This window comes from Bombina bombina, chromosome 8 (genome assembly GCF_027579735.1).
Source record: "Bombina bombina isolate aBomBom1 chromosome 8, aBomBom1.pri, whole genome shotgun sequence".
In the NCBI taxonomy this organism is placed as follows: Eukaryota; Metazoa; Chordata; class Amphibia; order Anura; family Bombinatoridae; genus Bombina; species Bombina bombina.
Genome location: NC_069506.1, coordinates 464,656 through 484,278, shown reverse-complemented (window position 1 = coordinate 484,278; position 19,623 = coordinate 464,656). Strand labels below are relative to the sequence as shown.

Sequence of the window (19,623 nt, the reverse complement as noted above, 5' to 3'; positions counted from 1 at the left end):
GATGGACCCGAGATAACCACCAGAGAAGAGAATGGGCAAACGGCACTATGTCCATTGCCGCTACCATTAAGCCGATTACTTCCATACACTGAGCCACTGAAGGGCGAGAAGTAGAATAAAGAACACGGCAGGAATTTAGAAGTTTTGACAACCTGGCCTCTGTCAGGTAAATCTTCATTTCTACAGAATCTATCAGAGTTCCTAGGAAGGAAACTCTTGTGAGAGGGGATAGAGAACTTTTTTCTTTGTTCACTTTCCACCCATGTGACCTCAGAAATGCCAGAACAATGTCCGTGTGAGACCTGGCAACTTGAAAAGTCGACGCCTGTATCAGAATGTCGTCTAAGTAAGGGGCTACTGCTATAGCCCGCGGCCTTAGGACCGCTAGAAGGGACCCTAGAACCTTTGTAAAGATTCTTGGTGCCGTGGCCAACCCAAAGGGAAGAGCCACAAACTGGTAGTGCCTGTATTGACCCTCCTGGATCATAGGAAGGATGGTTCGAATAGTCTCCATCTTGAAGGATGGGACTCTGAGAAATTTGTTTAAGATCTTGAGATCTAAGATTGGTCTGAATGTTCCCTCTTTCTTGGGAACAACAAACAGATTTGAATAAAAGCCCTGTTCCTGTTCCTCCTGTGGAACTGGGTGGATCACTCTCATAACTAGGTCTTGAACACAATGTAAGAATGCTTCTCTCTTTATCTGGTTTGCAGATAAAAGTGAGAGATGAAATCTCCCTTTTGGGGGAGAGGTTTTGAATTCCAGAAGATAACGCTTGGACACAATTTCCAATGCCCAGGGATCCTGGACATCTCTTGCCCAAGCCTGGGCGAAGAGAGAGAGTCTGCCCCCTACTAGATCCGTTTACGGATCGGGGGCTGCTCCTTCATGCTGTCTTAGAGGCAGCAGCAGGCTTCTTGGCCTGTTTCCCCTTGTTCCAAGCCTGGTTAGGTCTCCAGACCGGCTTAGACTGGGCAAAAGTTCCCTCTTGTTTTGTGTTAGAGGAAGTTGAAGCTGCGCCACTCGAAGTTTCGAAAGGGCCGAAAACTAGACTGTTTGGTCCTTAATTTGTTGGACCTGTCCTGAGGAAGGGCGTGACCTTTTCCTCCAGTGATGTCAGAAATGATCTCCTTCAGTCCAGGCCCGAATAGGATCTGTCCTTTGAAGGGAATGTTGAGAAGTTTAGACTTTGAAGTCACGTCAGCTGACCAGGATTTAAGCCATAGCGCCTTACGCGCCTGAATAGCAAAACCTGAATTTTTAGCCGTTAGCTTGGTTAAATGAACAACGGCGTCAGAAACAAATGAATTGGCTAGCTTAAGGGCCGTAAGCTTGTCAATAATATCTTTCAACGGGGTTTCAACCTGTAGAGCCTCCTCTAGGGACTCAAACCAGAAAGTCACGGCAGCAGTGACTGGGGCAATGCATACAAGAGGCTGGAGAATAAAACCTTGTTGAATAAAAATTTTCTTAAGGAAACCCTCTAATTTTTTATCCATTGGATCTAGAAAAGCACAACTGCCCTCGACAGGGATAGTGGTACGCTTAGCTAGAGTAGAAACTGCTCCCTCCACCTTAGGGACCGTCTGCCATAAGTCCCGTGTAGCGGCGTCTATAGGAAACATCTTTTTAAAAACAGGAGGGGGAGAGAATGGTACACCTGGTCTATCCCATTCCTTAGTAATAATTTCAGAAAACCTTTTTTAGGGATTGGAAAAACATCAGTGTAAGTAGGTACTGCATAGTATTTATCCAATCTACATAATTTCTCTGGGACTACAATAGTGTCACAGTCGTCCAGAGTTGCTAAAATCTCCCTGAGCAATACGCGGAGGTGTTCAAGCTTAAATTTAAATGTAGACATATCAGAATCAGATTGAAGTATCTTCCCTGAATCAGAAAAATCACCCACAGATTGAAGCTCCCCTGCTTCAGTATAATGTGAAGGTGTATCAGACCTAGCTACTAAAGCGTCAGAGAGCTCTGTATTTATTCTATTCCCAGAGGTGTCTCACTTTCCTTGCAATCCTGGCAGTTTAGATAATACCTCTGTAAGGGTATGATTCATAACTGCCGCCATGTCTTGCAAGGTATACGCAATGGGCGCGCTAGATGTACTAGGCGTCCCCTGAGCGGGATTTATAGGATCTGACACGTGGGGAGAGTTAGACGGCATAACTTCCTCCTTGTCAATTTCTTCTGGTGATAAATTTTTTAAAGCCAGAATATGGTCTTTGTAATCTATAGTAAAATCAGTGCATTTGGTACACATTCTAAGAGGGGGTTCCACAATGGCTTCTAAACATAATGAACAATGAGTTTCCTCTATGTCAGACATGTTTAAACAGACTAGTAATGAGACCAGCAAGCTTGGAAAACACTTTAACAACTGTGAACAAGCAAAAAATAAAAACGGTACTGTGCCTTTAAGAGAAAAAAACAATCACAGAAACTGCTAAAACAGTGAAAAAAGCAGTAAATCTTACAAATTTTTTACAGTGTGTATAATAGGCTGAAAGAGCATTGCACCCACTTGCAAATGGATGATTAACCCCTTAGTTTCAAAACCAGATAAAAAAAATGATATAAACGTTTTTAAACAGTCACAACAAACTGCCACAGCTCTACTGTGGCCCTACCTGCCCATACAACGACTTTGGAAGGCACAAAAACCCCTTAGAGAGGTCCTATATGTTCAGGGGACTCCTTCAGGGAAGCTGGATGTCTCAAGCTGCAAACACTAATGGAAAATAGGCCCCTCCCAACCTGTACTCACAGTGAGAGGGCCTTAAACTATCCCTAGGCAAAATCTAGTCAGCCATGTGGAAAAACTGGGCCCCAGAATAAAGTTTTATCACCAATATGTAATAAACGTTTATACACCTCAAGCAAACGTTATATCTATTCAGTAATGTGAGTAAATAATAAAAATATTACCCTTTACAGCAAGCATGATACCAGTCGTTATTAAATCACTGTAATCAGGCTTACCTTAAATAAATCAGGTACTGTCAGCATTTTCTAGCTTATCATTTCTCTAGAAAAATGTAAAACTGCACATACCTCAGAGCAGGAGACCCTGCACGCTATTCCCCCAGCTGAAGTTACCCATCTCTTCAGTTATGTGTGAGAACAGCAATGGATCTTAGTTACAACCTGCTAAGATCATCAAAGACCACAGGCAGACTCTTCTTCAACTTTCTGCCTGAGGCTAAAATAGTACAACTCCAGTACCATTTGAACAAACTTTTGATTGAAGATAAACTACATTAATGCACCACATCTCTCTAGATGCTTCCCTTGTCGAGAGCTGCAAGAGAATGACTGGGAGGTGGCAGTTAGGGGAGGAGCTATATAGACAGCTCTGCTGTGGGTGATCCTCTTGCAGCTTCCTGTTGGGAAGGAGAATAACCCACAAGTAATGGATGAATCCGTGGACTGGATACACCTTACAAGAGAAAGTATATTAATATAACTGAGATAAGGGGCAGTCTGCAGAGGCTTAGATACAAGGTAATCACAGAGGTAAAAAGTATTAATATAACTGAGATAAGGGGCAGTCTACCTTGTATCTAAACCTATGCAGACTGCCCCTTATCTCAGTTATATTAATATACTTTTTACCTCTGTGATTACCTTGTATATAAGCCTCTGCAGACTGCCCCTTATCTCAGTTATATTAATATACTTTTTACCTATGTGATTACCTTGTATCTAAGCCTCTGCAGACTGCCCCTTATCTCAGTTATATTAATATACTTTTACCTCTGTGATTACCTTGTATCTAAGCCTCTGCAGACTGCACCTTATCTCAGTTATATTAATATACTTTTTACCTCTGATTACCTTGTATCTAAGCCTCTGCACACTGCTCCTTATCTCAGTTATATTAATATACTTTTTACCTCTGTGATTAACTTGTATCTAAACCTATGCAATCACAGAGGTAAAAAGTATATTAATATAACTGAGATAAGGAGCAGTGTGCAGAGGCTTAGATACAAGGTAATCAGAGGTAAAAAGTATATTAATATAACTGAGATAAGGTGCAGTCTGCAGAGGCTTAGATACAAGGTAATCACATAGGTAAAAAGTATATTAATATAACTGAGATAAGGGACAGTCTGCAGAGGCTTAGATACAAGGTAATCACATAGGTAAAAAGTATATTAATATAACTAAGATAAGGGGCAGTCTGCAGAGGCTTATATACAAGGTAATCACAGAGGTAAAAAGTATATTAATATAACTGAGATAAGGAGCAGTCTACAGAAGCTTAGATACAGGGTAATCACAGAGGTAAAAAGTATATTAATATAACTGAGATAAGGAGCAGTCTGCAGAGGCTTAGATACAGGGTTATCAGAGGTAAAAAGTGTATTAATATAACTGGGATAAGGTGCAGTCTGCAGAGGCTTATATACAAGGTAATCACAGAGGTAAAAAGTATATTAATATAACTGAGATAAGGAGCAGTTTGCAGAGGCTTAGATACAAGGTAATCACAGAGGTAAAAAGTATATTAATATAACTGAGATAAGGAGGAGTCTGCAGAGGCTTAGATACAGGGTAATCACAGAGGTAAAAAGTATATTAATATAACTGAGATAAGGAGCAGTGTGCAGAGGCTTAGATACAAGGTAATTACAGAGGTAAAAAGTATATTAATATAACTGAGATAAGGAGCAGTGTGCAGAGGCTTAGATACAAGGTAATTACAGAGGTAAAAAGTATATTAATATAACTGAGATAAGGAGGAGTCTGCAGAGGCTTAGATACAAGGTAATTACAGAGGTAAAAAGTATATTAATATATCTGAGATAAGGAGCAGTGTGCAGAGGCTTAGATACAAGGTAATTACAGAGGTAAAAAGTATATTAATATAACTGAGATAAGGAGCAGTCTGCAGAGGCTTAGATACAAGGTAATCACAGAGGTAAAAAGTATATTAATATAACTAAGATAAGGAGCAGTGTGCAGAGGCTTAGATACAAGGTAATCACAGAGGTAAAAAGTATATTAATATAACTAAGATAAGGAGCAGTGTGCAGAGGCTTAGATACAAGGTAATCACAGAGGTAAAAAGTATATTAATATAACTGAGATAAGGAGCAGTGTGCAGAGGCTTAGATACAAGGTAATTACAGAGGTAAAAAGTATATTAATATAACTAAGATAAGGAGCAGTGTGCAGAGGCTTAGATACAAGGTAATTACAGAGGTAAAAAGTATATTAATATAACTGAGATAAGGAGCAGTGTGCAGAGGCTTAGATACAAGGTAATTACAGAGGTAAAAGTGTATTAAGATAACAGTGTTGGTTATGCAAAACTGGGGAATTGGTAATAAAGGGATTATCTTTCTTTTTAAACAACAAAAATTCTGGTGTTGACTGTCTCTTTAATTTTCATAGCTAAATTACATGAAAAGGGGGTAAAACATTAGTAAAACTAAACATTTTATATACAAATCTCAGTGTTTATTGTGCCTTTAAGTCACAGATACCTGGCTCACTCCGATAGTGCACTGGGCTTCGGCTTAATGGGTTGTGAGATTTGGAGGAATTTAGAAAGATTTATTATTATTAATAAAAACATAAATCATGCTTCCTTCTGTATGAGGAGAGTCCACAGCTGCATTCATTACTTTTGGGAAATACTGAACCTGGCCACCAGGAGGAGGCAAAGAGACCCCAGCCAAAGACTTAAATACCTCCCCCCACTCCCCTCATCCCCCAATCATTCTGCCGAAGGAACAGTAGGAGAAATATCAGTGTGACAAAGGTGCCAGAAAAAAACAAGATAAAATTTCGGGTCACCCATCAGAGAACACGGCGGGAGCTGTAGACTCTCCCTGTACAGAAGGAAAGGAAATGATCTGGTGTTTTCCTTCTTAATACAGGGAGAGTCCACAGCTGCATTCATTACTTGTGGGAAAATTATACCCAAGCTACAGAGGACACTGAATGCTAACGGGAGGGCAAAAAGAGTGGCGGCCCCTATCTCAGGGAACCACAGCCTGCAAAAACCCATTCTCCTGAAGGCTGCTTCAACAGAAGCAAAGGAAAAAGAATGCAAGGAGGACCCAGCAGAGACCCAAGATAACTGCTCTCGAACTGAGCCGTAAACCTCTGAGGAGGCTAGAGTCCCGCTGTCTCCTATGTCAAGCGGAAGACACCCCTAAACTAAAAATAAGGACAATGCCTTCAGACCCTTGCACTTGCCACATACAAATATTCATCAGAGAAAACTGTCTAATCTTATGTAACCTGAAAAAGACATCAAGATTCCCTAAAAAGGGAAAACCCTTTACCTTCTAGAGAAGGAATAAGACATATAAAAAACAAAATGTATGCTTACCTGATAAATGTATTTATTTCTTGACACGATGAGTCCATGGATCATCTAATTACTAATGGGAATATCACTCCTGCCCAGCAGGAGGCGGCAAAGAGCACCACAGCAAAGCTGTTAAATATCATTTCCCTTCCCTCCTACCCCAGTCATTCGACCGAAGTAAAGGAGAGAAAGTAAGTAATAAGGTGCAGAGGTGTCTGAAGTTTATAACACACTAACCCCTGTCTAAAAACCAGGGCGGGCCGTGGACTCATCGTGTCAAGAAAGAAAGACATTTATCAGGTAAGCATAAATTTGGTTTTCTTTCTAATGGCACGATGAGTCCACGGATCATCTAATTTCTATTGGGAATCAATACCCAAGCTAGAGTACACAGATGATAAGGGAGGGACAAGACAGGAAACCTAAACGGAAGGCACCACTACTTGAAGAACCTTTCTCCCAAAAGCAGCCTCAGCTGGGGCAAAAGTGTCAAATTTATAGAATTTTGAAAAAGTGTGAAGAGAAGACCAATTTGCAGCCTTGCAAATCTGTTCCATAGAAGCTTTGTTTTTGAATGCCCATGAGGAAGCAACAGCCCTCGTGGAATGAGCAGTAACCCTCTCTGGAGGTTGCTGTCCAGCAGTTTCATAGGCAAAACGAATAATACTCTTCAGCCACAAAGAAAGAGAAGTAGCCGTAGCTTTCTGTCCCTTACGTTTCCCAGAGAAAACCACAAACAGGGCAGAAGTCTGACGAAAAACCTTAGTCGCCTGTAAATAAAATTTTAGTGCACTTACCACGTCCAGAATGTGCAGAAGCCGTTCTTTCGGAGGAGGAGGATTAGGACACAAGGAAGGAACAACAATCTCCTGATTAATGTTCCGGTCAGAAACTACTTTAGGGAGAAACCCTAATTTGGTACGTAAGACTACCTTATCCGAATGAAAAATAAGGTAAGGCGAATCACACTGTAATGCCGAGAGCTCTAAAACTCTACGAGCAGATTAGATAGCAACAAGAAACAAAACTTTCCAAGATAACAACTTAATATCGAAGCAATGCATAGGCTCAAACTGAGCCCCTTGAAGAACCTTAAGAACTAAATTAAGACTCGAAGGGAGGAGTAACTGGTTTGAACACAGGCCTGATCCTGACCAAGGCCTGACAAAACGATTGCACATCTAGTACGTCCGCCAAACATTTATGTAACAAAATAGACAAGGCAGATATTTGACCCTTTAGGGAGCTTGCAGATAATCCCTTCTTCAAACCTTCTTGGAGAAAAGACAGAACTCTAGGAATCCTAACTCTACTCCAAGAGTAGCCCTCGGATTCACACCAATATAGATATTTACGCCATATCTTGTGGTAAATCCTTCTAGTACCAGGTTTACGAGCATGAATCATGGTCTCTATGACCAATTCCGAAAATCCCCGCTTGGAAAGATTAAGGGTTCAATCTCCAAGCAGTCAGCTTAAGAGAGAAACTAGATTTTTATGAAGGAAGGGTGCTTGAAGTAGAAGGTCCTTCCTCAACGGAAGTCTCCAAGGTGGAAGAGATGACATGTCCACCAGATCTGCATACCAAATCCTACGAGGCCAAGCCGGTGCAATGAGGATCACTGACATCCTCTCCTGCTTGATTCGAGCAATGACCCGAGGAATAAGAGCGAACGGAGGAAATAGGTATGCAAGACTGAAATTCCAAGGTACCGCCAGGGCGTCTATCAGTACAGCCTGAGTTTCCCTTGACCTCGATCCGTACCTCGGAAGCTTGGCATTCTGCTGAGATGCCATGAGATCCAATTCCGGCTGAACCCATTTGAGAATCAGGCTGGAAAACACTTCTGGATGGAGTTCCCACTCCCCCGGGTGAAAGGTCTGTCTGCTCAGGAAGTCCGCCTCCTAGTTGTCCACTCTTGGAATGCGAATCGCAGACAGACAGCAATTGTGGGTCTCCACCCACTGCATTATCTTGGCAACCTCTGTCATGGCTAAGGAACTCCGCGTTCCTCCCTGATGGTTGATGAAAGCCACTGAAGTTATGTTGTCCGACTGGAACCTGATGAACCGGGCCAAGGCTAACTGGGGACAGGCCAGAAGAGCATTGAAGATTGCTCTCAGCTCCAGAATGTTTATAGGCAGAACAGACTCCAACCGAGTCCAAGTTCCCTAAACCTTTAGAGAGCCCCAGACTGCTCCCCATCCCAGAAGACTGGCGTCTGTTGTCACAATTACCCAAGAGGGTCTGTGAAAGCAGGTTTCCTGGGAGAGATGATCCTGAGACAACCACCAAAGAAGAGAATCCCTTGTCTCTTGCTCCAGCTGTATTTGCAGAGACAGATCTGCATAATCTCCGTTCCACTAACTGAGCATGTCTAACTGCAGAGGTCTGAGGTGGAAACGGGCGAACGGAATGATGTCCATTGCCGCTACCATCAGACCGATTACCTCCATGCACTGATGGCCAAGGAGAGGACAGAAAATCTTTGATTTCCTGACTTCTGTCAGAAAAATCTTCATTGATAAGGAATCTATTATGGTTCCCAAGAAAATTACTCTCGTATTTGGAACTAAGGAACTCTTTTCCAAATTTACCTTCCATCCGTGAGATCGCAGGAAAGATAACAACATTTCCGTGTGGGATCTTGCTTGTTGAAGGGATGGTGTCTGGACCAGAATGTCATCCAGATAAGACGCCACTGCAATGCCCCGCAATCGGAGCACCGCCAACAGGGATCCCAGAACCTTTGAGAAAATTCTGGGAGCTGTGGCAAGGCCGAATGGAAGAGCCACGAACTGAAAGTGTTTGTCTAAAAATGCAAATCTTAGAAACTTGTGATGGTCCCTGTGGATGGGAAAATGCAATGTCCTTTAAATCCACGGTTGTCATAAATTGACCCTCTTGGATCAGAGGAAGAATGGAACGAATAGTTTCCACCTTGAAACGGTACTCTTAGAAACTTGTTTAGACTCTTGAGGTCTAAAATTGGTCTGAAGGTTCCCTCCTCTTTTTTGGGAACCACGAACAGATTGGAATAGAACCCCAGACCCCATTCCTGCATGGCCACAGGAACTATCACTCCCAGGTCAGAGAGGTCCTATACACAGTGTAAGAACGCCTCTCTTTTTGTCTGGTCTACAGATAATCTTGAAAGCAGAAACCTGCCCCTGGGAGGAAAGTTTTTGAACTCTAGTTTGTATCCCTGGGACACAATGTCCACTGCCCAGGGATCCTGAACATCTCGAACCCAAGCCTAGGCGAAGAAGGAAAGTCTGCCCCCTACAAGATCTGGTCTCAGATCGGGTGCAGGCCCTTCATGCTGTTTTTGATTCAACAGCAGGCTTCTTGGATTGTTTTCCCTTGTTCCAAGACTGATTGGGTCTCCAGGAAGGTTTGGACTGTTCCAGCTTGGAAGAGGAAGTGGAAGGATTTCCATTGAAATTTCGAAAGGAACGAAAATTCTAAGCAAATCATGTGATGTCTCACGACCAATAGCACAAAATGTAATCCCACGAAACGTAATCACACGACAGTACCTACAGCACTAAACATAATCACACGACAGTACCAACAGCACGAAACGTAATCACACGACAGTACCCACAGCACCAAACGTAATCACTCGACAGTACCCACAGCACAAAAAGTAATCACGCAACTGTAGACACAGCACCAAATGTAATCACGTGACAGTACCCACAGCACCAAATGTAATCACGCAACTGTAGCCACAGCACCAAACGTAATCACGCGAATGTAGCCACAGCACCAAACGTAATCATGCGACTGTAACCACAGCATCAAACGTAATCATGTGACAGTACCCACAGCACAAAAAGTAATCACGCAACTGTAGCCACAGCACCAAACGCAATCACGCAACAGTACCCACAGCACGAAATGTAATCACGCGACTGTAGCCACAGCACCAAGCGTAATAACGCGACTGTAGCCACAGCACCAAGCGTAATCACGCGACTGTAGCCACAGCACCAAGCGTAATCACGCGACTGTAGCCACAGCACCAAACGCAATCAGGCCACTGTAGCCACAGCACCAAATGTAATCACATCAGACACTGCTGAGCAATGAGGAACAGCACTTTCCAATGAGGGGTCACATGTCCCTTTACTATCACTGCAAATGCAACATAAAGATGGTGACTGGAGCCCATAGCTGGTAAAAGGGACCAGTGACCCCTAATTTAAAAGGTGAGAAGCCCCTTTTTTCCCCTATCAGTGGTCACTTGTCCTTTAGATTAGAATAAAGATGGTGATCGCGGAAATAGTGGGGAAGAAGGGTATTTAAATTCTTTATTTTGTATGAGACTCCATTTTAGAATGATTGGATTCCCCACTTCCCAAAGAGGGAATGCCATTATCACTGGAAGGCACCTTACTAATGTATTTACAGACTAGGGCTAAATATGGGGTATTATGCCCTTTGAGGGCACCTCTCTTCATCTTAGGAAGTGGCGTGGCTTTAAAAACTAGTTTTGTGGAGTTTGGCCAAGCAAGATACCGTGGCATTTAATGGCAAGTATCTTGATTTTTCTATTTAGTTTTTCAATTGAATTATCCTGTTTTTTTGTGCGATCTACTTTGTTTTACAAAGCACTTTTTTATTTTCTTTCTTTTTTTTAAAACTGCACATTCAATTACCTTCAGACTGCTGGGCGGAAGAATGCACTCCTGGTTCCACCACAAGAGTCCGGGCCAAATGATTCCTCATCTGCTCCTCCCAATGGGCAAATTTCACCTCCTTCCCTACTGCAGCCTGCTCCATCTTCTTCCTGACTTCTGACCTGCAATCATGAAACCTGTGCTTTACAGATAACACAGTCCTGAAACGACCCACGCGGCACACTGCAGCAGTGATCTCTCTCCAGGCCTTTGTCCTATCTGGGGTGGGAGTGGTCTTACTCCAAAGAAGGTCCTCTCTCGCCAAAACTTCCCTTATCAGCATATCCTTCTCCTCCAGTGTATACCTTTCCGCTCGCTCTCTAACCTTCCCCGTAGATGTTCTTGCGCATGTTTGAAAGTCTGGTACACTGTGTTTGACTACAAAGATTAAAATGAAACAATGAAACATTAAAATGTGAATTGGGCAGGATGACAACAAAGATAAAGAGAATATATAAGTCTTAAACACATTATAAGCTTTTGAATGTCGGGCATGCAGCAGCAAAATTGAGTAGAACATTGCTTCCTTTACTTTTAAAGCAAAAAAAAAAAAAAAAGAATTTCTGGACTTGTACAGATTAATGTTCTGTATTCAAATACCTCAGTTACACGCTTGTCAAATGAAAGTGCCATAAAACATTTTGAGTTATGTGCATATTATAAAAAGGTCAACTGAGGTAAAACAGTGTGTAGAAAAAAAGTGGAAAAAAAAAAAAGGTAATAAGAATTTTAATAAAATGTCAAAAATCTACAAATTTACTTACACTTTAGTGTTGCCAAGTGTAGCCTGCTCCACTCCCCTTATCAGTGTCCTAGTCCAAACCTTGCGCTATCATATAACAAAGTGTGCATGTGAGGATAATTACTTATGCAAGCAAGGGGGTTGAAGAGTGACAGCAGGTACTGCTATTGTTTGTTGCCAAGAGGCTTGCTCGTTTCCATGGGGATAATGTCACATGCTTTGTGAAAGCTTCAGTATTATACTGTGCACTGCTTTAGTCAGGTACCATGTGATTCTTCCCCCTGCCGTGCACGTGCGCATTCTACAGAAGGTATGGCCTGGATAGCACCTTCCATATATGGAGATGCCCGGGGGGGGGGGCTTGCTGCAAACAGAACTATGCCTGCATTAAAGGGGTTAATAGGGGTTAAAACAGAAACCCTTTTGCAGGTAAGTTTTGGTTGCAATATATATTTAGAAACTTATGTTAGTTCATACTGTTTTATGTCCTTTTTATTACTCCTAATAAGCAATTCCATAAAATCACATAGATTGAGAACGTAGAAACTCTCAGAAATTAAAGCTAGGATTCTGTGACCTCAGTGGGTTTTTATGTGCTGTTGTTTCAAAGGGCAAGAAAGTTCTGTATTTGGAGAGGTTGACTGGGCATCAAATTACATTTTACTCACACCTCAAAATAAAAGGAAATTTATGCTTACCTGATAAATGTATTTCTTCTACGATATGACGAGTCCACGGATTTCATCCGTACTTGTGGGATATTAACCTCCTGCTAACAGGAAGTGGCAAAGAGCACCACAGCAGAGCTTTATATATAGCTCCTCCCTTCCCTCCACCTCCAGTCATTCGACCGAAGTTAGGAAGGGAAAGGAAAAGCCAAAGGTGCAGAGGTGACTGAAGTTTAACAAAAATATAATATATACCTGTCTTAAAATGACAGGGTGGGCCGTGGACTCGTTATATCGTAAAAGAAATAAATTTATCAGGTAAGCATAAATTTCCTTTTCTTTTACAAGATATGACGAGTCCACGGATTTCATCCTTACTTGTGGGATACAATAACAAAGCTACAGGACACGGATGAAAGGGAGGGACAAGACAGGAACCTAAACGGAAGGCACCACTGCTTGAAGAACCTTTCTCCCAAAACCAGCCTCAGAAGAAGCAAAAGTATAAAATTTGTAAAATTTGGAAAAAATGTGAAGAGACGACCAAGTTGCAGTCTTGCAAATCTGTTCAACAGAAGCATTGTTTTTTAATGCCCATGAGGAAGCCACAGCCCTAGTAGAATGAGCCATAATTATTTCAGGAGGCTGCTGTCCAGCAGTCTCATACACCAGACGGATGATACTCTTCAGCCAAAAAGAAAGAGAGGTAGCTGTAGCTTTCTGGCCCCTACGCTTTCCAGAAAACACAATGAATAATGAAGATGATTGATGGAATTCCTTAGTCGCCTGTAAGTAAAACTTCAGGGCACGGACCACGTCCAAGTTATGCAACAGACGCTCAATCTTAGAAGAAGGATTAGGACATAATGAAGGAATAACAATTTCCTGATTAATATTCTTATTTGAAACAACCTTTGGAAGGAACCCAGGTTTGGTACGTAAAACCACCTTATCAGGATGGAAGATAAGGCGAGTCACATTGTAACGCTGAAAGTTTAGAAACTCTTCAAGCAGAAGAAATAGCAACCAAAAATAAAACTTTCCAAGATAACAACTTAATATCTATGGAATGCATGGGTTCAAACAGAACCCCTTGAAGAACATTAATAACTACATTCAAACTCCAGGGTGGAGTAATTGGTCTAAACACAAGCTTGATTCTGGTCAGAGCCTGACAAAAAGACTGAAAGTCTGGAACATCTGCCAAACGCTTGTGTAGTAAAATCGACAAAGCAGAGATTTGTCCCTTTAAGGAACTTGCTGATAACCCTTTCTCCAATCCTTCTTGGAGAAAAGACAGAATCCTGGGAATCCTAACTCTACTCCACGAGTAACCCTTGGATTCACACCAATGAAGATATTTACGCCATATCTTATGGTAGATCTTTCTAGTAACAGGCTTACGTGCCTGAATCAAAGTATCAATGACCGAATCAGAGAACCCCCGCTTAGACAAAATCAAGCGTTCAATCTCCAAGCAGTCAGCTGCAGAGAAACTAGATTCGGATGAAGGAAAGGTCCCTGAATGAGAAGGTCCTGCCTCAATGGAAGCTTCCACGGCGGCAGAGAGGACATGTCCACTAGATCGGCATACCAAGTCCTGCGAGGCCACGCAGGCACAATTAGAATTACTGAAGCCCTCTCCTGTTTGATCCAAGCAATCACCTGGGGAAGGAGAGCAAACGGTGGAAACACATAAGCTAGGTTGAACGACCAAGGCACTGCCAAGGCATCTATCAGTTCGGCCTGAGGATCCCTTGAACTGGATCCGTATCTTGGAAGTTTGGCATTCTGTCGAGATGCCATCAGATCCAAATCCGGTCTGCCCCATCTGAGGATCAGTGTGGCAAAGACCTCCGGATGGAGTTCCCACTCCCCCGGATGAAACGTCTGTCTGCTTAAAAAGTCTGCTTCCCAGTTGTCCACTCCTGGGATTGCTGACAGATAACAAGAGTGGGCCTCCGCCCACCAAATTATCTTGGATACTTCTGTCATCGCTAAGGAACTCCTTGTTCCTCCCTGATGATTGATGTAAGCCACAGTCGTGATGTTGTCCGACTGAAAGCGAATTAATTTGGCCAAAGCCAACTGAGACCACGCCTGAAGCGCATTGAATATTGCCCTCAATTCCACAATATTGATTGGAAGAATTGACTCTGACTGGGTCCACACACCCTGAGCCTTCAGGGAATTCCAGAGCGCACCCCAACCTAGAAGGCTGGCGTCCATCGTCACTATCACCCATGAGGGTGTGCGGAAGCACGTCCCTTGGGACAGATGATCCTGAGACAACCACTAAAGAAGAGAGTCTCTTGTCTCCTGATCCAGATCTATCTGAGGAGACAAATTTGCATAATCTCCATTCCACTGTCTGAGCATGCTCAGCTGTAGTGGTCTGAGATGAAAACGAGCAAACGGAATGATGTCCATTGCCGCCACCATCAATCCAATTACCTCCATGCACTGGGCCAATGATGGCCGAGGCTTGGACTGAAGAGCTCGGCATGTATTCAGAATCTATAACTTTCTGACCTCTGTCAAAAAAATTTTCATGGATATGGAATCTATTAGAGTTCCCAGGAAGGGAACCTTGGTCTGTGGAATTAATTAACTTTTCCAGATTCACCTTCCACCTGTGAGTCCTCAGAAAGGACAGAACCATGTCTGTATGAGACTTTGTCAGATGGTAGGACGACGCCTGGATCAGAATATCGTCCAAATAAGGTGCCACTGCAATACCCCGCGGCCTGAGAACCGCTAGAAGTGACCCTAGAACCTAGGTGAAGATCCTGGGTGCTGTGGCCAATCCGAAGGGGAGAGCCACGATCTGAAAATGTTTGTCCAGGAAGGAAAACCTTAGGAACTGGTGATGATCCCTGTGGATAGGAATATGAAGGTATGCATCCTTCAAGTCCACGGTAGTCATATATTGACCCTCCTGGATCAATGGCAGAATTGTTCGAAGAGTCTGCATCTTGAAGGATGGGACTCTGAGAAACTTGTTTAGACTTTTTAGATCTAAAATAGGTCGAAACATGCCCTCTTTTTTGGGGACCACGAAAAGGTTTGAGTAAAACACCTGCCCCTGTTCCAGTATTGGAATGGGACAAATTACTCCCATAGTAGAGAGGTCCTTTACACAACGTAAGAACGCCTCTTTTTATCTGGTCTACAGACAATCATGAAAGAAGAAACCTCCCCCTTGGGAGAGAACTTTTGAATTCCAGTTGATACCCTTGGGACACGATTTCTAGTGGCCAGGGGTCCTGAACATCTCTAACCCAAAAGCTTGGGCAAAGAAAGAAAGTCTGCCCCCTACTAGATCCGGTCCCGGATCGGGGGCCGCCCCTTCATGCTGTCTTGGTAGCAGCAGCGGGCTTCTTGGGTTGTCTACCCTTGTTCCAAGTCTGGTTGGGTCTCCAGACGGATTTGGCCTGAGCAAAATTCCCTTCCTGCTTGGCGGAGGAAGAGGAAGAAGAGGGGACTCCTTTAAAGTTCTGAAAGGAACAAAAATTATTTTGTTTACCCCTCAGTTTAGCCGTTCTATCCTGAGGTAGGAGATGACCCTTACCTCCCGTAATGTCAGAAATGATCTCCTTCAAGTCAGACCCGAATAGGGTTTTCCCCTTGAAAGGAATAGCCAAAAGCTTTGACTTAGATGACACATCAGCAGACCAAGATTTTAACCATAACGCTCTACGCGCTAAAATAGCATATCCTGCATTCTTAGCCGCCAGCTTGGCAATCTGAAAGGCGGCGTCTGTAATAAAAGAATTAACCAGCTTAAGAGCCTTAATTCTGTCTAAAATATCCTCTAAAGGAGTCTCCGTCTTAAGGGACTCTTCTAAGGCCTCAAACCAGAAGTCCGCCACAGTGGTAACTGGTACAATGCAGGCAGTTGGTTGCAAGAGAAAACCCTGATGAATAAACAATTTCTTTAGAAGACCCTCCAATTTCTTATCCATAGGGTCTTTGAAAGCATAGCTGTCCTCAATAGGAATAGTTGTACGCTTAGCCAGGGTAGATATAGCTCCTTCCACCTTAGGGACTGTTTGCCAAGAGTCCCGAACAGTGTCAGATATAGGATACATTTTCTTGAAATTAGGAGAGGGTGAAAATGGGATACCCGGTCTGTCCCATTCATTCTTAATAATCTCCGAAATTCTCTTAGGAACCGGAAAAACGTCAGTGTAAGCAGGTACCTCTAAGTATTTGTCCATCTTACACGATTTCTCTGGTGGTACCACAATAGGGTCACAGTCATCCAGAGTCGCTAAAATCTCCCTAAGTAAAAGACGGAGGTGCTCAAGCTTAAATTTAAAGGACATGACGTCCGAGTCCGTCTGAGGTAACGCACTTCCCGAATCGGAAACTTCCCCCTCTGACCCCCAATTCAGATCCCTGTGAGGGTACATCGTAAATAGCTAACAACGCATCAGAGGGTTCAGCATTCACATTGACCTCTGTCCTACTGCGTTTACCCTGTAACACTGGCAACTTAGATAATACCTCTGTAAGGGTAGTTGACATAACTGCAGCCATATCCTGCAGAGTAAATTAATTAGACGCGGTTGAAGAACCAGGCGTCGCTTGGGTGGGCGTTAAAGGTTGTGACGCTTGGGGAGAAGTTAGCGGTATACACTGATTCTCCTGAGACTGAGAATCATCTTTAGACACATTTTCTTTACATAAAATTTGAGCTTTACATTGTAAGACCCTCTCAGTAAACGAGGGACAAAAAGTCAGAGGGGGTTCCACAGTGGCATCTAAACACATAGAGCAAGGAGTTTCCTCCTCAATGTCAGACATGTTAAAAAGACTAGCAATACTAATAATAGTCGTACTTTGCTTAAATATTGAGCTCTGAATTAAATTGAATGCGAAAAAAATTAATGCCAAAAAAACTGTACTGCGCCTTTAAATTTTAAAAGCGCAACTATTTTTCTGAAAACTGCAAAAACGTTTTTTGACCAGAAAAAAACTATTTTAAAGTGCCCAAAATACTCCCCTTAATATTGCATCCACTTGCTTAGATATGCAAAAATACAATATATATCGATTATAACAGGATTTTATTAATTATTTAAATATGGCCCCTGCACCACGCCACAGCTCTGCTGTAGCGCCTACCTGCCCCCGGAATGTACTTGTTGTAGCTGATATAGCGTGAAAGGACTTATCGAGGAATGTAGACAACTTAGGCCTCCAGAGCCCCAGTCTCTGCTTGCTATGCGATCCTGATGAAAACTGCGCGTCTGAGCGTGCGAAATTAGGCCCCGCCCACCGTGGGCGTACTCTAATCCTGACTAAGACCTGCATGGGTCGCAGTACAAACATGATAAATGAAATAAAAAATATATGCCATGTGCCCTCTTGTATATGCAGACAAAATCGTAACACTGCAGTTGCAACCAGTAATAAAGTTAACAACCCTCAAGCAAAACCGCATCTCCCAGCGTCCAGCCCAAGATAAGCCACAAAGGTCTTTACATACTTTTGGCAAATAAAATAAAGGGATTTCAGGTACACCATTTCTTTTCATTAGTGCATACTGCTTACCCTTCCACAATATAGGGGACAATGTCAGCCTGTTCTGATGCATCTCCACAGAATCAAAAGACTGCACATACCTCAATGCTGCTTGTAGCAAGACACCATTCTCCACACTGAAGATCTTCTCACACTACCTTCAGCTGTGTTGTGGGAACCATCATGGATCTTAGATAATGTTCGCTAAGATCATCAACATCAGGGTAGAAAAAAAGATGTCTCCACTTCTCTTGGGAGGCAATAGACTGACAATTTCCCCCTAAGAAAAAATAGTACTCACTGGCACCATTTTAAAAATAAAAAACTTCTTGATTGAAGAATCTAAACTCACTTTACCTCTTCCTATTACTAACACCTCACTTTACCTCTTCCTATTACTAACACAGGCAAAGAGAATGACTGGGGGTGGAGGGAAGGGAGGAGTTATATATATAGCTCTGCTGTTGTGCTCTTTGCCACTTCCTGTTAGCAGGAGGTGAATATCCCACAAGTAAGGATGAAATCCGTGGACTCGACATATCTTGTAGAAGAAAATGACTTTATAATCACATTTTAGTTTTACAATACAGATTTCAAGCCTTATATATAATTGTAACCACAGAACACATTTTCTTTAATTTGTATGTATTAACTCACATTTACTTGCTATTTATTACTGATGTTTATATTGTATGTATTACTCACATTTACTTACTATGTATTCCTGATATTTATATTGTGTGTATTACTCACATTTACTTACTATTTATTACTGATATTTATGTTATGTATTACTCACGTTTACTTACCATTCATTACTGATGTTTATGTTGTGTGTATTACTCACATTTACTTACTGTTTATTACTGTTGTTTATGTTGTGTGCATTAATCAAATTTACTTGCTGTTTATTACTGATATTTATGTTATGTATTACTTACTTACTATTTATTACTGATGTTTATATTGTGTGCATTACTCACATTTACTTACTATTTATTACTGATATTTATATTGTGTGTATTACTCACATTTACTTACTATTTATTACTTATATTTATATTGTGTGTATTGCTCACATTTACTTACTATTTATTACTGATATTTATATTGTGTGTATTACTCACATTTACTTACTATTTATTACTGATGTTTATGTTGTGTGTATTACTCACATTTACATACTATTTATTACTGATGTTTATGTTGTGTGTATCACATTTACTTACTATTTATTACTGATATTTATATTGTGTGTATTACTCACATTTACTTACTATTTATTACTGATATTTTTAGTGCGTGTATTCCTCACATTTACTTACTATTTATTACTGATGTTTATGTTGTGTGTATTACTCACATTTACATGCGATTTATTACTGATTTTTATATTTTGTGTATTATTCACATTTATTACTATTTATTACTAATGTTTATGTTGAGTATATTACTCACATTTACTTACTATTACTGATATGTATATTGTGTGTATTACTCACATTTACTTACTATTTATTACTGATGTTTATGTTGTGTGTATTACTCACATTTACTTACTATTTATTACTGATATTTATATTGTGTGTATTACTCACATTTACTTGCTATTTATTAATGATATTTATATTGTGTGTATTACTTACATTTACTTACTATT

The 19,623-nt window shown here is 41.7% G+C and overlaps 1 protein-coding gene across 1 annotated transcript in view; it reads right to left on the bottom strand.

Moving 5' to 3' along the window:
* Window positions 1–19,623, bottom strand: part of LOC128638242 (myb-related transcription factor, partner of profilin) — a 144,538-nt gene that overhangs the window by 8,582 nt on the left and 116,333 nt on the right. The window contains exon 4 of the mRNA XM_053690095.1: window positions 11,004–11,402. Coding sequence (XP_053546070.1) covers window positions 11,004–11,402 — 399 coding nt within the window. The remainder of the gene's footprint in view (window positions 1–11,003; window positions 11,403–19,623) is intronic.